Consider the following 23,822-nt stretch of genomic DNA (forward strand, 5'->3'; position numbering starts at 1 on the left):
ATAAGTTGAGAGAAAGATTGTGAACGCTTGCCTTTTGGTTGGTGATTATAAGATGAATTTTGCTTTTGACTATGATCTGAAACCTGAGAATTTTCTTAACCCTTGCTTTTCTGAAAATTTTCTTATTCTCAACTATTGTTCTTATTCTTAGAGATTTAGGGAGATTGGTTTTCTTGATTTGTAGTGCCTTTATGATATTTGGATTGTAGATCTTAGAGATTGGAAAGAATTGTTGACGATTTCTGATAAAAAGACTAGATATCTAATTTCTTAAAGCAAAATAAATTACTTATACGAATTTTTTTAAATTATCTGATGTTTCATGATTTACATTTGGTTGGGTTCGTGGAATAAAATAGTGTAAGTAAAATTATGTACTTGAGCTATGCAATGATACTTTAATTAAATTTTCACTAGGATGAAAAATATATTATTTATTTTAATGTGACAATATAGAATTTTTGTGAATTTTGTTGCTTTTAAATTTATAAGTGGGAATCAATATTAAAATAATTTGAGATTTTATTAGAATAATCATAATATTTGAAGACTATTTTAGTAAATTTTTCAATAAGTTAATTTTTTTTTATTGAAAGATTAATACTTTGAAATGTCTATTCTCTTGTAACAAAGTTATTGCTAATTTTATTATTAGTATTATTGAGTATTTATTTGAATATTTCCTTCTCTTGAATCTTAATAATTAACCTCTATGTCAATTATGGAAATTCAGTTCTCTTGCTCTACACTTATTTAAGTATTTAATTATTATATTTCTTGACTGTTTGTGAAGTTGTCAAAGTATTTCAACATTTGGCATTTTGGCTTCTATCAGAGTGTATTGTATACATAAAACATCACCATTACTTCAAGTTTTTTTTCCTTCTTTTTTTTCTTTTGAGAAATTTCTTTTACAAGGGTTCCACATCTTCCTCCAACCATTGATGATTATATGCTCCGATTTTCATTATTTTTATTCTTATGCATATTAACTTTTTAAGAATCATTAATATCAGTTGAAAACTGCTGCATAACAGATGTAGATATTTGTCTATATAAAATGACGGGTTCATAATTGACAACTTATAGTTTATAGTTGTTGTTCTCCTTTTCACATAAAAGATAGTCAACCTTTTTCTGTAACTATGGTGATATTTGCATGTGTATTTTCTATTTATTAAAAAAAAAGGAAAAATAGTTATTATAATTGATCATAGTGTGTTAATTGTTAGTATTTTAAATTTTAGTTTTATTATTGTCATTATTTTATATGTGAATTTATATGTAACTTCATACCAAGTCTAGCTGTATGATTATAGGAAATTATTTAACTTTATTTTTCAACAATGACAAAAATGAGTTGAATGTATGTGTGAATTTTGGCATAAGGGACAACAATTGTCATGTTTTAAATAACCTATCTATTATTTAGAGTTAGGAGATATCAAATTTTATTGGCATAATTATTTAATGTCCAAGGTAATGATAATAATCTCAAAGGCACTTAGTTTAAGGTTTCAAAAAAAAAAGAAAAAAGGGAAGCATACTGATTTTATGATAGTTGCTGTTTTATTTTTATGACTGTTAAGTTGTTTATCCCGAGATGTGATATCGAATTTTAATTTATGTTTTGCTTTGCTTTCTCTGTTATTGATATTATCTTTTTGTTTATGCATATCCTTGCATAATTGTGCATCGAGGTATCCTCTATAGTTCTTGAGGGAAAAAAAAGGAAAAAAAAAACCTTTACCCTAACCCTTATTAATCTTCAATTTATAAACCTTGCATTTTTGCTTCAACTTGAATTTGTTTGACGTGATAGCATTTATGCTTTTAATGATTCTCTCTTAGTTTTACCCATTGTTGATGGATGTCCTATTTGATTGTGTTCCTAATCATTCTCTTAAATCTTTGTGAATATTACCGTTGATTTTAGTGGTCATCTCTTGTGAACTTCGTACTTCTTTGATCCAACATAAACTTGTTTTGACTTTATACACCATCTTTTCTTTTATTGTTATATTAAAGTTTTTTGATTCAGATTTCCTTGCTAAGATGCGATTGATTCTCTTTTTGGCATGCTTCACTGTTTTTGTATATCCTTGTTTAGTTGCGATCCTACGCATCTCCCCGAAATTCTTGCAAACACCATCTGTGATGTTTGCTCTTTTCTGCCTAAGTTTTGAATCCTTTTAAGCAAACTCGTGATTGTTTCAATGTCACGTGCAATTCCCAGATGTAGCAAGCGATACGTTAGTTCTTTAGGACACAGTTAATCGATGCTGAAGTTCGAAAAGTTGTAATTCAAACACTTGACATAAGACTGGTTGCTACCATGGATATGTACTACAGAACCAAGATTGTATTTAGAAAAGATTGATGAACGACGTGAAGAAGGCTATGAATATCTGAGTTGTCAAGAGAACGAGAGTAGGGATATGCCAACGACATCGTTTTATCAGGATCCTATCTTGTAACTTTTGCACCTCGTTATACACATTTCTCATGTTCAGTAAAGTGCTAAAACCATGTAAAGTTTTGCAGATTATATCAATTTTCGAGGGCGAAAATTTTTATAAGGAGGGTAAAATGTAAAATCCCTACAATACCCTTATTCCCTTTCTTTTTCCAAACCAAACTCTAACCCTCTTCTAACACACTCACTCACCTCTCACTGCCGCACACACACTCCCCTCACACCCTCTTCCTCACAGCACACACCCACGAGCTGAGAAAAGAAAAAAAAGGAAGATGGAGATCGAGAGAGTGAAGGAGAGGAGGAGAGAAAGAAGAAGAGGAGGGAGAGGGCTACTGCACTGGCGTCGCACCTCACCGTAGTCCAACTTGCCGTCGCGCCGACACCACACCCGTCTCGCCCAGCCGTATTCAGCTCGCTGTCGTGCCGCCTTGCTGTCGTCGCCGCCGAAGAAATCGCCGTTGGAGGGAGACCTTGTCGTTGCAGCGGAAAGCGTAGAGAACGAAGAGAGGGTGAGAGAGCTACAAGATGGAGGGAAGGAAGGTGGCAATCGCGAGAGGAGGTGACAATGGAGGCTTCTGCTGTTGCCGTCGTTGGTGCACTCGGAGCTACTTCATCCCCTAACTTGCTCCACCGTGGCTGACCCCTGGCCTCCCTGTTTTCGTCGGAGTTACTGATGCCACTGCTGGAGGAGAGGATCTAATGCCACTGCTGTTTTGCTTCTCCAGTGTAGCTTTTACTGTTGCCGGAAAAAATGCTACAACTTCCAAACTTGCCGGCAACACTGTCTTGCCACTGTTCTGGTCTAGTTTCTTCCCTTGATCTGTTCCAATTTCACCTTATCGCTGCCGCCATTTCGTTTCTCTGTCTTGCTCTTATTCTGATTTATTTTTTGCCTCTATTCTGTTTTGGATTTTCAGAACTATATTTGTATTTGTCTTTCATTCAATTTGAATATACTGCCTTTGGCTGGTGTCATGGCCATTGTTGCTATCGTAAGAATTGAAGTTGCTGCACTGTCCCAGTTCAAGTTCCGCGCTCTTTTGTACACTTTTAATTTGGCACCCGAGTTCGGCCTCTTTGGTCCCTTAGGACCTTGTTGTGAGTAGGCTTTACATTTATAATTGTTTGATTATGCATCTATAATTATTTTGACATATATCTATTATGATCTTTGAATTATAATCACTATATTTGTCTAGAACGATTTAAAATTGATTAGAATAATTGATTTATTAAAATTGAATAATTCATTTTTATGAAGTTTATACTTTCGAAACTATACATGAGACCATATATATTTTTGATGAAGTCACTACAATATTTTTGAGCTATTGCAACATGTGCGATAAATAACTCTTAAAAAGTGTTGTCTAAAGTGGTTAAAAGCATCACTTAAAATTTATTGCAAAAAAATAAAGCTAATACAACACCTTGTTAATAAGTGTTATTTTTGATCAATTTAAAAAACATATAAAAAACGTTGCTTTAATAAATTAAACAAACAACATTTATAATATTTATATATTACACTTATCAAATGTTGCTATATTAAATATACAAAAACAACTATTATAAAAATAATATATTACTTTTTTTAAAAGTTGCCTTTAGATTTATTTTAGACTTCACATTTCAAGTGTTGCTTAAAATTTTTTAATATTTTTTAAAAAACAAAAATAAACTATATTGTGCAGAGAAAGAGAAAAAGAGGGAGAAGAAAACCCCAATCCATTCCAAAATGTTTCGTTCCTAAAACCACAACCCTAACAAAATCACAAAATCCTCAATCCATTCCAAATGTTTCGTTCCTCTGTTGTTCTTCAATCCATTCGATGATGACGCGCGTTTCTTTATTGAGATTCGATCTCAATCTCTGCTTGCTAATGAGCTTCGATTTTTTCTTCTCGTGATCATGTGCTTCGATCTTCTCTGCTCGTCAATATGCTTCGATCCTCTGCTCCTCTCCTCGTTGAGTTTCGATTCTCTACTCGTTGAGATTCGATCATCTGCTTGTTGAGCTTCGATCCTCTACTTCTCTTTTCGTCGAGCTTCGATCCTCTCTGCTCGCGTTCATCACCACCAGTCACTGTTCGATTATCACTGCTCGTGTTTTTGGTGAGATTCTCGTTTTTGGCATTCTTCTGTAGGTATTGATGATTCTACCGTTCTTTTTTCTGCTCTATTTTAGCACCTGCTTACATATCCTTCCCATTGACAAGTTTAGGTCACGCAAATAGCATTCCTGTTGTTACTTTGAATTTGAATTTTTGAGAATTATTTCACTTTATATTTGTTCTTTATGCCTTATGTTTGTTATATTTATCACTAAGCTTGTTATTCAGCTTTGCGCTCTTTCTGTTTGTTATATTGTCTCAGTCATTGGTTACTCTTTCTTTTATCTTTTGTTTTTCTCTAAGTACAAATGAGTAGTTTCTTATATTAAACAGGGGAAGTATTGTATGGTGGTTGTGATGATGTTGGTGTTGGAGCAGCAGCACTATAGGGAGGGTGGGAAAGTGGTGATGGTATTTTTGGAGGGTTTGGGTGATGGTTGTTGTGGGTAGCAGGCGAAGGAGCTTGAGAAATTGGTGATGGAACATATGGAGGATTAGGTCATGGTTGTTATGAGCAGGGGAAGGAGCCTGTGGTGGAGTTGGAGTATGATAAGGTGGTTGAGAAATTGGTGTTGGTACATATGGAGAAGGTGATGATCTTGGTGTTCCTGGTGGACTATTGGAGTATATGGAGGGTTATGGCCAGGGGAGGGAGCTTGTGAAGGAGGGGGATGATGATTAACTTAAATAACATTTACTAATTTTCTGCCAGTATTGAATTGCCTATGTGCTTCACAAAATAATTTCTTTAGAATCTCTATTTAACTGTCTAACGTGTCTTATTCAAATTTGCAGGCTGCTTTTCTGTCAGCTTTGGTTGGATCAGAGGTTGCATATTCTGCTGCACAAGCTACAGTGGCAATTCTCTCGGAGGCTTACAAAATAACTAAAAATCATCGATCATTCCCGAGAAACACATCACTACAAGGTGAGAATGTAATCGGTAAAGGGAAAGTAATCAATGATTATATAAAACAACTAAGATCTCGTATAGTATAGTAAAAGATTTAGATTCGTTCAATGCTGAGAGCTTAAGATAACAGGATCAAGTATATTTTATGATCTTGCTTCCAAATGAACAAGCAGCTATATTGATTAAAATTTTTAGTGCAGTTTGGTTCTCTTTGTTTCCAATTTCGGTAAAACAATTAACAGTGATATATATATATATATATATCTTATTTGATTTAGGCGAAGAGGAGGAGTAATAAAATGAATTATAGGAATAGGTAGGTTGAAATTGAGTAAGTGATGGGATAATTAGGTAGGTACCTTTTTCAAGTCAGAAATAGTGGTCGCTGTCTTCTTTTTCTCTCAGCCATGATACAGACATGGGATATAATTTTGAAATTACTCTAATGTTTATTAACAAGCTAAGGTTTAATATAATTTTGAAAAGATATGAATGAATGAATGCTATCTTCAAATCCCATCCATGTGACATGAAATTAAACTCTCTGGCGAGCATAAAGTGTTTGACACATATATGCTTCTAATAATTTCCTCAACCATCAAAGAGAGAATATATATAAAAGTCGTTATGGTCATTTTATTGTGTGTATTTTTATTTATTTCTGTTACACTAATCTCTGTTTTTTTTTTGAAGGAGATTAATAAAAAAATATTTACGGATCTTTGGTGAACACTAAGTGCAAATTGTGCATATATAACAAATTGTTGCAGCATGACCTCGTAAGATATTTCTATCTTATACTTATTTACTTTTATATGTTTATGTTATTCTTTTGCACTTTTTTATGTAACAAAATACTGATTGTTTAATTAAAAAATTAAAATTAAAATTAAAAAGAGCTGAAAATAGTGAGATTTTCAGATAATTTGAGGAAAGGACAGATGGTGCACAAGTAAACAATAAACATAATTCTGAGATGGGAAGCATGTTGTGTTGTATTATTTTGTTTCAGATTTTTTATGAGCCTCTCTTATCTTCTTGAAACTCTTTTCAACAATCCTAAATTAATATTCCCTCTTTTTTTAATTTCTTTTTTCTTTTGCAGCAGTTTCTTCATTAACAAGCTGCCAAAAGATTTTACCACACATGTCAAACCTTCTTGTTATATTCCTTTTGCTTATATCAATACACCTACTTGGATTTTTGTACATTCTTTCACTTCTTGATTTTCTTCTATTATTTATTTTTTTTAATATTGTATGTTTTGGATAAACTTAGCCGATCAAATTTTCATATTAAATGTAGGACCATAACAGCTAAGGTGTAACAATGACATTTTTTCTTTCCAATTTAACTGTGAAACTACTTTAATATAAAAACATTGATAATCGGCTATTCAATTCATTTGAGATTGAGTAAATTTGAACCACAAATTTTGATTTAAGTAACACTTCAAGTTTTTTTTTTTTTTAATTAATCAAGAAAATCTTGCTGATGACTGACTTGTATATGTATGTAAATGTTACTCAGGTCGTTAGCTTTTTAAACAAATACAAACTATACACAAATTTTGTAATGTAAAATAATTAGAACTTAAGCTTAAATGATAGATGCATGAATTCTCAAAGAAACGATCTTATGAATACAGATATTAATATTAAATTTGAAATGCTAATCTTGTTTTTATTGGAGTGTGTTTATAACATACATAAAAGAATCACATTGATGCTATTTAAAATTTCAATATATGGAGAAAGTAATTATTAATATTTCTTTTAGAATAATAAAAGAATTATTAATATTTCTTTTAAAATATAAAAGTATTTTTTTAATATTTTTTTTATATATTTTATATTGAGCAACCTTGCATATATAGCAAGTTTCAGATTTCATTTTGATAAAAGAAAATTATATCTATTATCTATGCAGTAGTTACATTTTCCATGCTTCGAGTGGAATAAATGTTTGTATCCTCCATTGTTGTTAGTTAATTATACTGCTCTCTATTATCTTTTACCTCTTCTATGCCAAAACCTGTATTTACTGGATTGTGATTTGATTCAAGGTTTTAAATTGTGGACTGCATCATGCAGGTGCCACATTGCACAATAACCACAACTGCAATTTGAAGCATTGGTGTGGTCAGTTTCAGCTTGTTCCTTTGTCTACTTTGATCCTTCCTGATGTTACTATGTTGTATTAACAGAAGCGACCTGCAGATACCTCTATTACCATTCTTCCACTAATGTCTCTTATATTGATGGAAATCACCTTGCCATTGAAGTTTAGCCATCAATCCGAAATTGCAAAATATTAATTAGTTTTAGCTTGTATTTGGTCAATCTATGACATCTTTTTGATAAATATTAATTACTATTTTGTTATGACAATTATTGTTAGACAAGAATTTTATTATTTTGTTGAGAATTATTGATGAACATGTATTTGAAATACTAATTGAACTTTTTAATATCTATTTTAATTAGAATTTTATTATTAGTTATTTTGATTTGATTTCTGTATGAGAACTCCCTTATTGATTCACATATTCATATAAATTATTATTTTTTAACTAAAATTATTTTTATGATAATGTTTATATGGTCTCATGTGGATTATAGATGTATTGTCTAGTCACTGAGTTGCAAAACTCATTCCATTTTCTAAAAATATTTTTCAGGAACAAATACTTGAATGTGTGAGCCTTCTATTCAAGAGTAATGATCTGCAATTGGTCTTCATTTTTGTTGAGTTCTTAAACGTCATATGCTCCATATGTCACAGGCAGGATCCATTCATATTTACTTATTTTACTTTTTATTAAAAATATGTAATTATTCATTTTAAAAACTGAAAATTTATTTTAAAATATTTGTAATTTTCTTATTTAAATTATATTTGAGTCTGATAGGCTTGTTATGGAACTATTTCCTTGAGCGCCGGTGATGGTTCATTTTCGGCCATGACACAATCCCTTCTCTTTCCCAAATTCAAGCACTGCTCTTTTTCTGCGAGCGTCTTAGAAACAGAATAGTACCAACCATCAATCTTTGAAGCTAAGGTAATCCACATCACTCCAAAAACTCTCATTCAGCACATTCTTCATTATCATCTTTGCCACTATTATTGTACATTCTTCACTATTACTCAAGAATTCCCATTTCCTAGTTCTTCCATTTGACGGTTACATACTTTTTCAGTGTTGAATATAAAACTACACCCTAAATAATGGAGATCAATACTTTTCTTTAAAGCAAAGAAAACTCTCTTCTCTCCGTATTCCGTTATCAGAACAAGGAAAGGAAAAAATGAAAGTGCGTTTACAATTTGTTTAATTCTACATGCACTACTATATCGTCCGTAATCATCCATGTAGATAATATCAAACCCAATAATCCCAAAATTATTATCGCTTCATATTCTAATTCTTTCCATGAAGGGAAATTTGGAAAATATAACTTCAAAAACTATACGTAACAAGGACAACAAACTATTTTTATATATTACATTATTTAAAAATCAAGGAGGCTGCTTGGCGAGCGAGAATGTATTTTCAAACTCTTCTTTGGTCCTTCAACTTCCAATCTCTTTGACAACGTACTAATCTATATCAAAAAAAGAAAAAGATAAAAACAAAAGGATTCCAAATGAAGAAAGAACGTAGTGATGAAAAAGATTGGATTAAAAATTGGTCGTATCTGGATTTAGGGGAAAAAAACTCTTCATGCGAACGGGGAAACTCTCCTTCTCTTCTCTCTGTGTCGCATTCTGCATTCCGAAAGACCAAGTTACCAATTTATCAAATTCATCTATATCTTTAAATAAATGAAAAAAAAACTAATGAATTATAAAAAAAATTCAATTGTCTTCGAAAGAAGCCATACTACCATTAGATTAATCAATCATCAATAACATTACTATCATAGTTAAATATATATTTAAACCCTAAAAACCCTAAACCCTAATTTAGAAAATACAACTTCAAAACTTATAAACAACCAGGACAGCAAACTATTACCTTTTAGAAATCAGGGAGGCTGCTTGGTGAGGATGTATTTTCGAACTTTTCTTTGGTTCTCCAACTTCCAATCTCTTTGAGAGTGTAACACCCTAATACTTTTAAACTGAATTAAGCTTTATTTGAATTATATTTAATAGCTGATATTCAAAGACTTTGCGAAATTTTTCTTTTAAAATAAATGTGAAATATTTATATAAAATAATTTATAGATAAAAATATTGAATAATTAGTTTTTATTAGAATAGTTACTAGTTGAAAAATATAAGTGGATTTGAAAATACTAACATGAAAAACCGGTGTGCTAAACCATGAAGGCACAACAATGACAAGCTTTACTCATACCAAATAAAAAAGGAAACATAATAGTTACAATTGCAATCAGTCAATAAGGATAAAACAAGACACATAGGAAATCCTAATTCTCTTAATTTGTTTAACTATGGCCAAAACAATCGCATATTCTTCCTTCTTAAGGTAAACGTTTAATGTTTTGTATCTACGTCCTCGATAGCTTGCTCCCACTAGTGCACTTGTCTTTTCACCTCAACTGTATTACTTCGTACTGCATCATTCCTGAAGATGGTATGGAGAGAGGGGTGAGAAACAAAAGTTTCTCAGTAGTTTATCTATATGGTGTCGTCGTATCCATCCCCAGCCACTCCGAGTTTTAATATAAAAACAGTGATAATGCAATGTTATTCAATTATTATTTTCAAAAGTCCTTGTTAGTCGGAGTGGTGTGACTTTTAGATGCTTCTCATTTACTTATGCTATGACATGTGTGATGCATACAAAATGCCTATAGTGTTTAAAACATATAAATGTAAACTCATGAACCTTGGTATGATATTCTCATAGGCCATAAAGCAAGACAAAATAAATAATAAATAAGAGAAGAATAGTAACATTGCCATAGATAAGTCAAACAGAATAGATCTGAATAAAATAAAGATCTTTAAACAATATTATACATCATACAAAAAGGAACTTTGAAAAAAAGAAGGATCTTTGAATGCAATAATAAACATAATCATAAATAAAAAAAGATAAAAGAAGAACAATCATGATCACACTTTTCATTACTTTTTCTCGTAGCTTTTATGAAAGCTATTGAGCTCAAACCGGTATAAAAGGTGGGAGTCCCCTTCCCTTACCGAAGGTTCTTATCCCAAACGTTTTGGCGATCACCTTCCCTTACCGAAGGATCATATCGATATCTTGTCTTTGGGGGTCACCTTCCCTTACCAAAGGATCATTCCCTCAGTTCAATTTACAATCAAGGTTATTTAGACATACACAAGAAGAGAGTTATATCAACAAAGATATCTTATTATATAAAATTGATGGGAGTTTCCTTCCCTTATCGAAGGTTCTCAAAAGTTTGCCGATCACCTTCCCTTACTGAAGGATCATCTCGATTATCTTGTCTTTGGGGTTACCTTCCCTTACCGAAGGATCATTCTCTCAATTCTTTAATGCACATAAGATTGTTATTATAATGCATAATGCGTATGAAGAAAAGAGACATTATATCATGACGTGCAATGCTAACATATATGTTCAAAAACATTTAAGATATGACATATAAAAATTAGCACAAAACCCCCTACCTCGAGTGAAGTTCCGCTAGGTATTCCGATGATGCAAATAGATGCGGTTTGTTAGTGAAGAGAGACTTGTTTCATGGCTAGACTTTGTGTATACTAGAATTTTTTGTATAGAAAAAGGGAATAGAATGAGAAATGAATGATCAAATAGCTCTCAAGTATGTGCAGATTATGTTAGGAGGCATTTAGGTGAAATCTTCAATCTGAATCGTCACTTTGTGAGCCCTATAACTTTTTCTACGTTTGGAATTTAGAATTAGCTATTAGAGACAAATTTATAGAGAATTGAATTAGCTTTAAAACGAATTTTAAACGAAGTCAATCGGATAACCACAGTTTGAGATATTTCCGAAATACTGTTAGTATATCAGGCTGGCTGATAAGAGCGCGATTTTCTACTCTGAACTCGTAACCGATTTATCTACCCAATTTAATTTGAATTTGATTTTATACTGAACTTAAGAAATAGAGCTAGTATTCTTATCTTTTCATATAACAAAATATCATTTAAATCTAATAAATGTAGAATTAGTTATGACTATGTTTTAAAAAGGTTGTTTACTGTCGGTTAGAGATTTACTACCACTAGTGCTTTTATATGTTTAAATTTTAAATTCAAATCTTAAATCATTATCATTTTAATTAATTAATTAGTTATTAAAAAAATGACTTGATTCAAAAAGTTAGGATGTTACAGAGAGCATTCCAATCTATATCAAAAAAAAAAAAGATCAAATATATATGAAAGTAGTTGAATTTGAAGAATGGGGAGTTTCATATTCCAAATGAAGAAAGAACGTAGTGATGAAAAAGGATTGGATTAAAAAATGATGTACCTAGATTTAAGAGAAAAAAATACACTCTTCATGTGATCAGAAACTCTCCTCTTCTCTCCTTGTCCTATTCTGCATTCTGAAAATGTAAATTACACAATTTAACAAATTCATTTGAAGTTCGCTTCACAAATAACGGTATCATGAGAAAAAATGAGAAGGAAAAAAAAAAAGAATTTTGGCCGTTGATCGACATTATCGATTCTTTTTTTTTTCTTGTACATGCTTTTGCAACTGCATTTGCTTTCTTTCTTAGTTTGTACTTTGTAGGGGAATGAATCAGTGTTAATTATGTAAATGTTTGTATCAAAGAATTGCTTCTAGTAATATATCTGCTATATAGCGTGTAGTAATGCCACGTACATGACACCTAGCTTTTGAAGATTATAGGTGCAGTGTCATCATTTGCAGCACATCAACCGTCTTTAGTGTTTGGAAAGAACCCTTTTTTGTTCCTTATTAAGATTTTAAGACTACCAAGCTCCCTTCGAAAAAATTATAAAAACAATTAAGCATTCAAAATGATTAAGCCCTAAAAAGTCACAAAAAAAAATGTTTTTTCTAGATATACATTTTATGTTTTTTATAGATATTTATAGATATACAAATATGTATTTTTATATTGCACATAAAAAAAACCGTAGTTTAGTAGCTAAACGTTGCGTATTATGTATATAATATAAATGAGAAATGTTATTTGTCTTTTAAATTCTCACAAAATTATTTTAGAATTATAATTCGTACTCAATATGGTTTAATTAATTGATCGAATCATTATCTTATACGGTTAAGTATGATTATGATTTATATAATTTAATTTAATTTGAATATTAAATTTGTTTTTAAAATTTTTTTATTTAAATTCATCTTTAAAATTTAATTTAATTTTAATATCATTTTTTTTATATAAAAATACTCTTTTCTTCTCTAACCCATTTTCTTCTCTCACACACAAAACTTCAAAAAAAAGATAGAACAGAAAGAGAGAGAAGCAGGAAAGGATACAGAAGAGAAAATAAAGAATGAGAAAACAGAAAGCGATGTAAGCGAGCCAATGTGTTATTGTCGCCGTCATTGTTGAAAGAAGAAGCGAGGAGAGAGGTTGAGAAAGAGAAGGGTTATAAATCAATGAAGAATCAAAGGACGAGGCTAGGGAAGCTAAAAGAGGAAGAAGCTAAGGACGAGGGTACAACGGCGGCATCCACTGTTCCCTTCTTCTTCAGCTGATCGTCTATTGTGGTCTTCTTCCGTCGTGCTCATCGCCTTGTCTTCATTGTCCTCTTCTCATCGCGTTGCCGCCAGCAGTGCTCACGGCGGTGGTCGCCCCCCTTCGTGCTCCTCAGGCTCTGTTTTTCAGCCTTTCATCGCTGTGCTCTAAGTCTCTTGTAATGATTTCTGTTGTTACTTTACTACAGGAAAAACGTCGAGTACCATCGGAATTACCGTCGAATTTGCGTCGGTATTTATCCGACGGAATAGATTGCCGGTAACAAAATTACTGTCGGATTCATGCGTCTGACAGTAATTTGTATCGGATTTAGCGATAGAATATAGTTATCAAGAAAACAAAATCTGTTGAATGTTACCGGCAAAAATTTTTCGCCGGTAACATTGGCACCATCACATATGGCTTCGCGCCATCTTGCCGGTAGATTAATCCGACGGTAATATCGACATAAATATTTGTTTAACTTTTTTTTTGGAAAATTGGCTGGTACCAACGGTAGTTTTTTTATTTTTTTTAATAATCTTTTTCTGTCCATCTATAATGTACCCTGATAATTAATAATTGAAATAGTGCTTTAAATCTGATGTGAAATATCAAATATACAAATTAAAAATATGGAATGATGGTAGTTGAAATATCTAAAACAATACTTATTATATTACATTCTTCACAAATTTTGATAAAGAAATACATATGATAGAACTATATTTACATTAACCCTATTCAGATTCATCATCTTCTTCGTCTGGTTCACTATCCTCCTCTTCCGAGGTAGTTTTCTAATCATCGAACTCGTCTTCCTCTTCTTCGTCACCATCGACCCCATCTTCTTGTTGAAGATCGTCGTCCTCTGGTGGTAGTGCGTCGTCATCTATTCCAAGGTCAATGATGTCATCATCTATAACAGCCGACCTAAGAGTGATCAGATCACCAGTATCAACCACCATTTTTGAATTTTGAAGGAGTTGGGTTATCAATCTGGTAAGGTTCTTGACCATTTGTCTCATTATCAAACTTAATGCAGCCTCTGATTCAGTCTTAACCACAACTACCCAACTAGACTTGCATGAACGCGGATAAGGCAAATAGTATATATTTGTCGTGCATTTGGAGGTATAAAAAAATGATCGTAGTGCCTATATTTCCTGGTTACATTAACTTCAGTGATATCGTAGTCCTTGCACTTTCGTATTCCTTGTCGCGAACTTGGATCGTACTATTCACATTTAAACACGCACACCTTGTACGTAGTGCGACAGAAATACTCTAATTGGATTATGTTATGCAATACACCAAACTAATCAGAATGACCACTACCTAAATCCCCACAAACCCAAATTTTGGTATTATTTGTTTTCTTTCTAATCAACCACTGTAAAGAATGGAACCAATATCCATTAACATTGTATATCGGATAGCTAGTGCCCTTATTCATTGGGCCCTAACTAAGTGCAACTAGTTCTCAATCTGTTGTGTCAGTTAGATGTACACTGATGTATTCTCTGAATCAATGTTAAAAATTGTTCAACGAGGTATCAGGATTTATCTCTTGGAATAATCTATATGATAGAATAGGCTAAAAATTTTTTGATTAGATTAAGAAGTTAATATCTTACTAATTGCAATATTTAGGGATACTTAAAAACCTCATATGAGGTAGCTGAAATTTGGTCACAGTTAAACAACACATGCAGATGTGCAGCATCAATTTTCTTTTACTCTAACCAGTAGTCATTGCCCACCCATTGCAACTCCTTTCAAAGCAAAGATTGGGCATGTTGTTCCACATGACGAGGATTCTCCCCTCTCATCGTTCTTTCTAACCCTTATTCTACGTGATTCAATATGAGGCTGAAAATAAAATGAGTAAAATGCAGATGTTTCCTTAGTTAGGAATGCTTCGCAGATGCTGCCTTCAATCCGAGCTCTGTTCTTTGCAGTGCACTTGAATGAAACCAATCATTCTCTCAAATGGGCACATCCATCTAAATTGGAGATTTTCCCACATAGTATTACTTTGTACGGTAGGTGAATGAGGGAATATCCTCTCTAACTTATAAAGTATGATGGAAATATTTTTGTCCATAACTGTGAGATCATTAATGCTAAGTTTTGTAACATAACTCCCTAAAGAACTCACTTATTTTTGTGAGGGGTTTCCAAATGTTGGTTGGAAGTTCTCTGAACGTGATAGGAAGCAAAGACTCTATGAAGACGTGACAATCATGATTCTTCAACCCAGCAAGTTTACCCTGTGAGACGTTTGCACACCTGTTCAAGTTAGAGGCGTAACCATTAGAAAACCTGAATCCTCTTATCCACTTACTAACATTTTATCTCTAGTCCTTCCTTAGAGAGAATACCGACTTTGGTTTAGCCCATTGCCCGTTCTCAAGTCTTTTTAAGTTTAGATCTGGCCGCCTGCAAATGTCCATCAAGTTTAACCTAGTCTTATCGTTATCCTTTGTTTGCTCATCGTCCATTACTGTGTGCATGATATTATCAAACACGTTTTTTTTAATGTGCGTCACATCAAGACAATGTCGAACCAAGTTGTCTTTCTAATAAGACAACTCCAAAATATACTCTGTTTAGTCCAATTATGCTCCCTGCCATATCTCGGAGGTCTCAAACCTGCCCCGTTATCGACGATCCTTGGGATTCTACTAACATGATGCAAAACTTGCCTATCACCCAACTTCACAGGTGCCTTTTCTTATTCAGTTTTATTCTTTTTGAACAAGTCCTTGTTGTGCCGAAAAGGGTGATCCATATTGAGGAATCTTCGATGACAATCAAACCACGAATTCTTATTGCTATTCGTCAACCAAAATATTTTTGTATCCTCCATACAAATAGGACATGTCATTCTGCCTTGAATGGACCAACCTGACAACATCTCACATGCAGGAAAGTTGTTAATGGTCCATATCAACGTAGCATATAGTTGGAAGTTTGTCTTGGTTGCAATATTATAAGTTTTTACACCATGGATCCATAATTCCTTTAACTCATCCACCAAGGGCTGCATGAAGACATCTATTTTGGCCTTTGGATTGCTGGGACCAGGTATGATGCAAGTTAGGAACATGTATGGTTCCTTTATGCAAATTTCTGGACTCAGGTTATAAGGTGTCACTACCACAGGCCAGCAAGAGTGCATTACCAAAATTGAAATTCGGTGCGGACCCATCAGAGCACAATGCTAGTCTAATGTTTCTAGGCTCGCTCGCAAATGTAGGATGAATCCAATCAAAATGCTTCCAAACTTCTCCGTGTGATAGATGCGTCATGATTCCATCATCTCTCTTGTTATTACTATGTCAGGTCATGTGAGGGGCTGAACTCATCGACGCATACAATCGTTTCAGCCTAGGGATTAAGGGCAAGTAGTGCATCCATTTCATTGGAACTCTCTTTAACTAGCATTTACCACTCTATTCTCTCTCGACTTGGAACCTTGGTGATCTACAAAATCTACATCCAGTTAGGTCTGTATCCCTTTTATAATACATCATACAACAATTTAAACAACAATCAATTTTCACCGAATTTAGACCTAATTTTGAAACTAACTTCTTTGCTTCGTAGTGGTTTTTGGAGATGCCATTGGTCCTGACAGGGTGGTCCACTTATCAAAAGACTCGTGGATATGATTTGACTCCGACTTAATACTCATCATTCTAACACTTGCAGACAACCTCGAATGAATGCACCCATCGAACAAAGGTTTTGCAGCAGATTTTAATAGATGATAAAATCTCTTTGTCTCTGGGTTAGGCTCTTGTTCAATCTCTTCCAATTCTGTAACACCTGTTGCATCAAACACCATCTCATTTATCTCTCTTAGTTAACCTCCAAATTTATTTCTTTCATGTTTAGTTCTCTCACCACCTGAACCTTTGTCGATCGACTATCGGACCTATTCAAATTCGAGACAGACTGGTTAATTTCCTACTTGTCCACTTTTTTGTATTTTGTCCATATCCAATATCCATCTTTGAACCCATTACGATAGAGGTAAAACATTATGTCCACAAGTCCTAACCACTTAGTCAGGCGACTCTTATGATATGGATACCTAAATACCCCTTCAGACCTAAACGATTCCATGCTAACGACATGCGCTACAAATACGTCAACACCCTCAAAGAATTTAGGTTTTAAACTCCTTCCACCGTTACCCCCTATCATACATTCGTAGACGATGACTTGGGATCATATTGCAACACACACCCTAAAATTCAACCAACAACACTACTTATTAAAATTTTTAGAAAATTTGGCAGAGTGTATCCTATAATTAGAATCTCCTGCAAAATATAATTATCATTTTCTGACAAATTAAATATATTTTAAACAATTTAAACGATAATTCTGCAGAACTTCTCCTTAATTCAGATATATTTATTAAATAAGTATAACAGTTTTCACAGAGAAAACAGATGCATGTATAAATTATAACATACACTTATTCAATAAAACATCAAATCCTATGCACAACCTCTTATAACTCCACATTTTTCAACAAGCAAGGGTTTCGAGAAGGCATCACTACGCAACCTTCTCCTACTTCTGTCCTAAAACTATATCTTAGAAAAAGTACGTCCAACATAAAATTTAAACAACTCATTATATTCAGAGATAGAAAACCAACCTAGAATATTACTGCACAAACAATAAAGGAAGAGCAAACTCCAACTTATCTCAGAGAAAATAGCACCGTCCTAATAAAAAGGATAACGTATTAAATTCGCAAGCTGAAACTCATTCAAAAACTAACTTAAAATAATAAGTAAAACTCATTATTTTAATTAATTAGAATCTAATTCTAATTTTACTGAACTAACAAGAGGCATGACAAAAATAAGGGACATAAGTTTAATACAATTGAAAGAAACTCATTCACTAAACTCAACTAAAATCTTCCAACAACTGAAGAACTCTTAATCTCACATTGCTTAATCTACTCTAACATTATTTAATTTTTACATCCATTAAATTAACATAACAACTCCTAATCACACACTTCATTAAATATATTTCACCATTGATTTAACAAAAATCCTAACAAAATGCTAAACTCACAAATTAATATCAAAAATAAAATAACCATTCCAACAATAATAAATCTGATAGTGGTTACAAGGTCTCTTTAACATGGTGGTGATAGAGGTGGCAGTGACGAAGACGTGAACACCAACCACGCAGAGGATGCGGCAAAAACAGTGACAGCAGCAGAATCGACGACGACGTATAGCGGCGACACTAGCGGGTGCTCCAGGCGGTGGCAACGAGGACGACGAGCTTCCGGCAGTGGCGACGGTGATAATTCGATGGCGAGGGAGAGAGAAGACGAGAAGAGAGAGACAGCATTCATACAAGTGAGGGGGAAGAGATTCGCATTTGAATTTTATCCCAATTTTATTGGCAGATTTTTCCGAGAATAAATTACCAAAACGACGCGTTTCATTAAACCGTTATACTGGCAGTATATACCGACAGTAACATTGGTGTCGATGAGTTCTATTTTCGCGCCAATAATTACCATAAGCTTTAAAGGCGGAAAACCTTTTTCGATGGTAATCTTTTATAACGACGAATTTCTCCTCCTTTTCGTCAGAAAACCCGATAGTAAATACGTCGGTACAGTTCGACACTAAATTCGACGATACTCATGCCAATACTTGTTTTTGTTGTTGCTGATTCTTCTTTTTCAATTTCTATAATTTTTTTTGTTGCTAATTATTCTTCTTCAACCTCTGTCAGTATTTTGTTATTTTTGTTGTTGTTAATTCTTCTTATTCTTCTGATCTTCTTGTTAATTGTATATATGTTCAGTTCTTGTTTAAAATTATTTAAATTTTAAATTTCTGAAAGTTGAAGGTGTAAAAATGGTGGATTTATGAAAAAATGAGAGAAAGCATGCTTCTATGCAAAAGGTATTTTTGTTTAAAAATTAGAAAAAGGATAATTTTAAAATAAAATTAAACCTTAGAAACGAACTTAAATAAAAAAAAAACCTTAAAAATAAATTCGTAATTAATCCTACTAATAATAATAATAATAATAATAATAATAATAATAATAACAATAATAATATAGTATTTAGGTACATCTAGAAGTAATTTTATGTATATTTAGTTTGATATTAGGTTAATTTCGTCATCATAATTAGATTATATCACTTGTCTGTAAATAAGTATTTTTTTAATCATATATTCATACGCATCATAACAAGAACAATATTTAATATTTATTTTTGGGTTATTATTATGAATTCTACCGCTTTTAATACCTTCGATACGGACAACAACTTTTAAGATCGTACATAAAAAATTAAATAAAATTATTGAAGTTTTTAAATTATTTTTTTTTTACGAACAAGTATATATGTGTTAGAAATAAATTATAACTATTTATATATATCTACATATCACTTCAAAATTTTTGAATAAATAATTTTATAATACTGGAGTATTATTAAATTATATGATCTAAAAGTTCAAATTTTAATTTTTGTTATTAAAATAAATAAATCTTAACATAAGATTAAGAAAAAGAATTCTATACAAAGAATTCACATTCAAACCTAAAAGACTAAGTCTAAGTCTATTTGTATTTGTTTAGAGATGCAAACTTGATGATAACATATATAATTAGCCGAGAGCTTTTCCACCTAACCCACAAACATTACTACCATTTGGTTAATAAAAATAAGAAACAAATACTAGTTTATAGAAAAGTTGAATAAGTAAATTTTAAGAATTCAATTTTGTATGTAATATATACAAGAAGAAGCAGGTTTCTGATTTCAGAGTCCATCATCAAGCGAATTGAAACTATCATATTTAGAAGCATATCGTAGTATATAGAATAGAAGAAAGGAGTTCTTTGTATCAATGGAAGGTAGGAAGGGAAGGGTATGTGTTACAGGAGGTACGGGATTCATTGCTTCAGTTATCATCAAGAGACTCCTTCATGAAGGTTACTCTGTTAATACTACCATTAGATCAAGTCCAGGTAGGATTTTTTATTTTCATTTTTTTAAATTTAGAATAGTATGCTATTTTTTATGAAAAAATGCTATTTAAATCTCATTTAGGTATCTACAATTTTCACCACAAAAAATATGGGATTCACTAGTATTTTTCCCCCCTGATTGTCTCAATCATTTTTATTTACAGTGTGTCTATACCCAAATGAAATTCATATAAATTTTCCATTTAGTTAGGTGACTAGGGTTACCCCTCTGTTTCAATGGTGAAATATGGTTTTGAGATACCCTTTCAAAGAGTAAAACACACAAAATATCTTCGAACTATTTACTCGTTGACAAAAATATTCTTAATCTCTTCTTTATATTTGATATTTTTAGCATGTTTTTAAATATTTTAAAAGTATTTTTGTCATTTAATTTTTTTTAAAGTTAAGAGTGAAATTCGAACCTGTAACCTCTAAGTGAATATAAGAAGACTATGCCATTTGAACTATACCTCACTGGCTAATTTATTTGATAAATTAATAATATTATTTTTAGCAAAAAAATAATTTGAGAGATTTTTTTATTTTAGCATTTTTTTAAATGAGTATTGTGCATTAGTAGTGTATAGATTAGTTTGGTTAGGGAGCTTAGCTTGTATTCTTTATTTTGTTCTAACTTTGCATAGCACACTTTGGCTATTATTACTTGTTAGATTTCTCACTTTCTTGCAACAATTTCTGTAGCACAACATATACTTAATTTTGTTCTATTTTGTGTCAATAATTATAGCTAATAGCAAGAAAGATGTTACCTTCCTCACAAATCTACCTGGTGCACCTCAAAGGCTACAAATTTTCAATGCTGACCTCAACAATCCAGAGAGTTTCAATGCAGCAATTGAAGGATGCATTGGGGTGTTCCACACAGCAACCTCTAGCCCAACAATTGATAATAATTATTCTTCCCAATCAAACCAAACCCAAGAATCAATAATCAAAACAAATGTTGATGGTGTCTTGGGAATCCTAAAATCATGTTTGAATTCTAAGACTGTTAAAAGAGTTGTTTACACCTCAAGTGGCTCTGCTGTGATCCATAATAACCGCACAAGGGAGCATGAAATAATGGATGAGAGTTATTGGAGTGATGTTGATTTTCTTCGTGACACAAAGCCATTTCTATGGTTTAACAGTGTTTCAAAGACACTGGCAGAGAAGGCAGCACTTGAATTTGGAGAACAACATGGGTTAGAAGTTGTGTCTTTGATCCCTCCTTTGGTTCTTGGACCCTTCATTTGTTCTAAACTCCCTGATTCTGTTCACATCTCTCTGGCTCTTTTATTTGGTAAGTTTTCTAATTTCTAGAGAGTATGTTAACCTCAGTGTGCATTTTTCTCTCCCTATAACTCGTTATCTATATGGATTAATCTCTACATACAAGTGTTTTGCATTTACAAGCTTTACAAGTCTGAACGAAACTCACCCATTAAACGCTGCTTATGTTACGTGCCTTTTTAATAGAATTTTAAATCAATTTAAATCAATTAATGCACAAATATATAACTTCCATTTTTCAAAAGATTTCGTTTCTTTTTTCGAGTTTTTTGCCAAATTTGTTGGATCTCCTTTGTGTCTCTTTGCTTCCTTTTTTTCGATTTTCATGGTTTCTGAAATCAAGCTTTGAAATCGTTTTGAAGATAATGGAACTTCAGAAATACACCCAAACAATTACATAAATACATCCAAACAATTACAGAAATACACTCAAACGGTTACAGAAAGGATATAGAAATACACCCAAACGGTTATAGAAATACACCCAAAGGATTACAGAAATGCACCCAAAGGATTTAAGAAATACACCCAAAACAGGGGGAGGCAGTATATTTCTTCCTGAAATCTTTTAATGTTTTGCTGGTTAAAGATGAGGCACATGACAGAGACAATCTAGAAGAAAAACCTAGAAGAACAGTAAAACAGTACCTTGAATAATGTTTCTTCCTTTTTTCTGGTGATTTTGATGGAGATTTGTATCTTTTCTTCTTGATTTCTTCTACTCTTCGCGAGAAGTTGGAACGTTTCTGCAGAATCGTAATAGTTTGTTTCGAATGTCCGTTGAATCTTGATGGTTTACGTTTTGATTGAGGAAGAAGAGGAAGAGTGAACCTGTTGTGGAAGGGGCGCGTGTTTTTTTCTTGAACTTGAAGCAACTTGTATAGCTTGTAAGCCAAAAAGGCTTGTATGTGTAGCAGGTCTCTATCTATATATACTTTACGAGTGTTCTTAATATGTTCTAATCTTAATAGGTTGACTGATGTCGAATTCATCTAAATTTTACCCATTCTGTATCTTTTTGAAGTTGATTTTCTCAAATGATGAAAAAAATATGTGTACTTATCTAGTAAGGTTCTTAATAGATAAAGGGAAATTGATGCTAATTGTGTAGGCCGTGATAACCTGGATCAACTTGGTACTCTTCTTCGTTTCCCAATAGCACATGTAGATGACTTGGCAAGGGCACACATTTTTCTGCTTCAACATCAAAATCCAAAAGGGAGATACAATTGCTCACCATGCAGTGTAACTCTAGAAGAGATAGCTGAAATTATTCGTTCAAAGCACCCTGAATTTAAAATACCTTCACCAGAGTAAGTATTTATTGTCCTTAAAAAAAAATATATTGATATTTTTTTTATATTGTTTATATGAGTTAATGCCTAAGAGTTTCATTTTGCAATCTCTCTAGGTCGATAAAGGAAATTAAGGGTGAGAATGTACCACATTTGAACTCACAGAAATTAATTGACGCTGGATTTGAGTTCAAGTATGGGACAGAGGAAACATTTGAGGAAGCCATTCAGTGCTGCAAGGAAAAGGGTTATCTTAACTCTTAAGTACTACGGAATTAATTAAAAAAATAATAATTAAGGGTGTGTTTTGTAAGATGATTATTAGTTGATTGAAGAAAAATAAGTGAAACTAAATTCCAATACTAGGAAGAAATTAAATAAATTGTCTCTAATGTCTTCTTATTCTATGACAATAACACTACAACATTTTTTTATCTACAACCACCTTTAAAAAATATCGTTTAAACATATTATTAGCATTTTCTTAATCAAATGCAACACAATGCTTTTTGTAACACCCTATCACACTAAGCTTTACGCTTAAACTGTAAAACAGAAGTGGTGTGGTATTACGACCTCTAAAATAGAATGAGTACATATAATAGCAGAAGAATTATAATATGCTAGGAGCCTTGAAGAATAGGAGAAATAAAAATCGCGAGATAAAAGCGCAACGTTCAAGGAACGAGTTAACTTGCGTGCTAAGAAAACCATAACTATCAAACATAAGATAACAGAAGTAGGAATAGAGTGCCAAAGATACAAAATAACAAGCTCCTGACTCAGCCTGCGAAGTCAAGACTGGCCGGAGAATATTTACACATATATACATACATATCCAAAACCCAAAAGTACATATACACAATCCTGCCTCTCCATAAACCTCTAAGAGGATCAAAAAGAATTAGTCATGCGGAGAGAAAGCTAAGTACATATATATACATCATAGCATAACAAAATATCCCAGTAACCACTCCGCTTCAAGAGTCCAGACGCCTAACGAGATGCCTCTC

The 23,822-nt window shown here is 32.6% G+C and overlaps 1 protein-coding gene across 1 annotated transcript; it reads left to right on the forward strand.

Moving 5' to 3' along the window:
- Nucleotides 1-19,793: 19,793 nt before the first annotated feature.
- On the forward strand, nucleotides 19,794-23,277 carry LOC107625961 (vestitone reductase). The gene is made up of 4 exons (XM_016328714.3): nucleotides 19,794-20,218; nucleotides 20,970-21,524; nucleotides 22,626-22,827; nucleotides 22,926-23,277. The coding sequence occupies exons 1-4, from the start codon at nucleotides 20,098-20,100 to the stop codon at nucleotides 23,071-23,073; spliced, it is 1,026 nt and encodes a 341-aa protein (XP_016184200.1). The 5' UTR covers nucleotides 19,794-20,097; the 3' UTR covers nucleotides 23,074-23,277.
- The last annotated feature ends 545 nt before the right edge of the window (nucleotides 23,278-23,822 follow it).

This window comes from Arachis ipaensis, chromosome B2 (genome assembly GCF_059453495.1).
Source record: "Arachis ipaensis isolate K30076 ecotype BB chromosome B2, ASM5945349v1, whole genome shotgun sequence".
Lineage (NCBI taxonomy): Eukaryota > Viridiplantae > Streptophyta > Magnoliopsida > Fabales > Fabaceae > Arachis > Arachis ipaensis.

Excerpts from the sequence above, each read along its gene's own strand:
- LOC107625961 (XM_016328714.3), top strand. The coding sequence starts at position 20,098 with ATGGAAGGTAGGAAGGGAAGGGTATGTGTTACAGGAGGTACGGGATTC. Across the intron at positions 20,219-20,969 it reads TACCATTAGATCAAGTCCAG|CTAATAGCAAGAAAGATGTT; the intron begins GTAGGATTTTTT and ends CAATAATTATAG. Across the intron at positions 21,525-22,625 it reads CTCTCTGGCTCTTTTATTTG|GCCGTGATAACCTGGATCAA; the intron begins GTAAGTTTTCTA and ends CTAATTGTGTAG.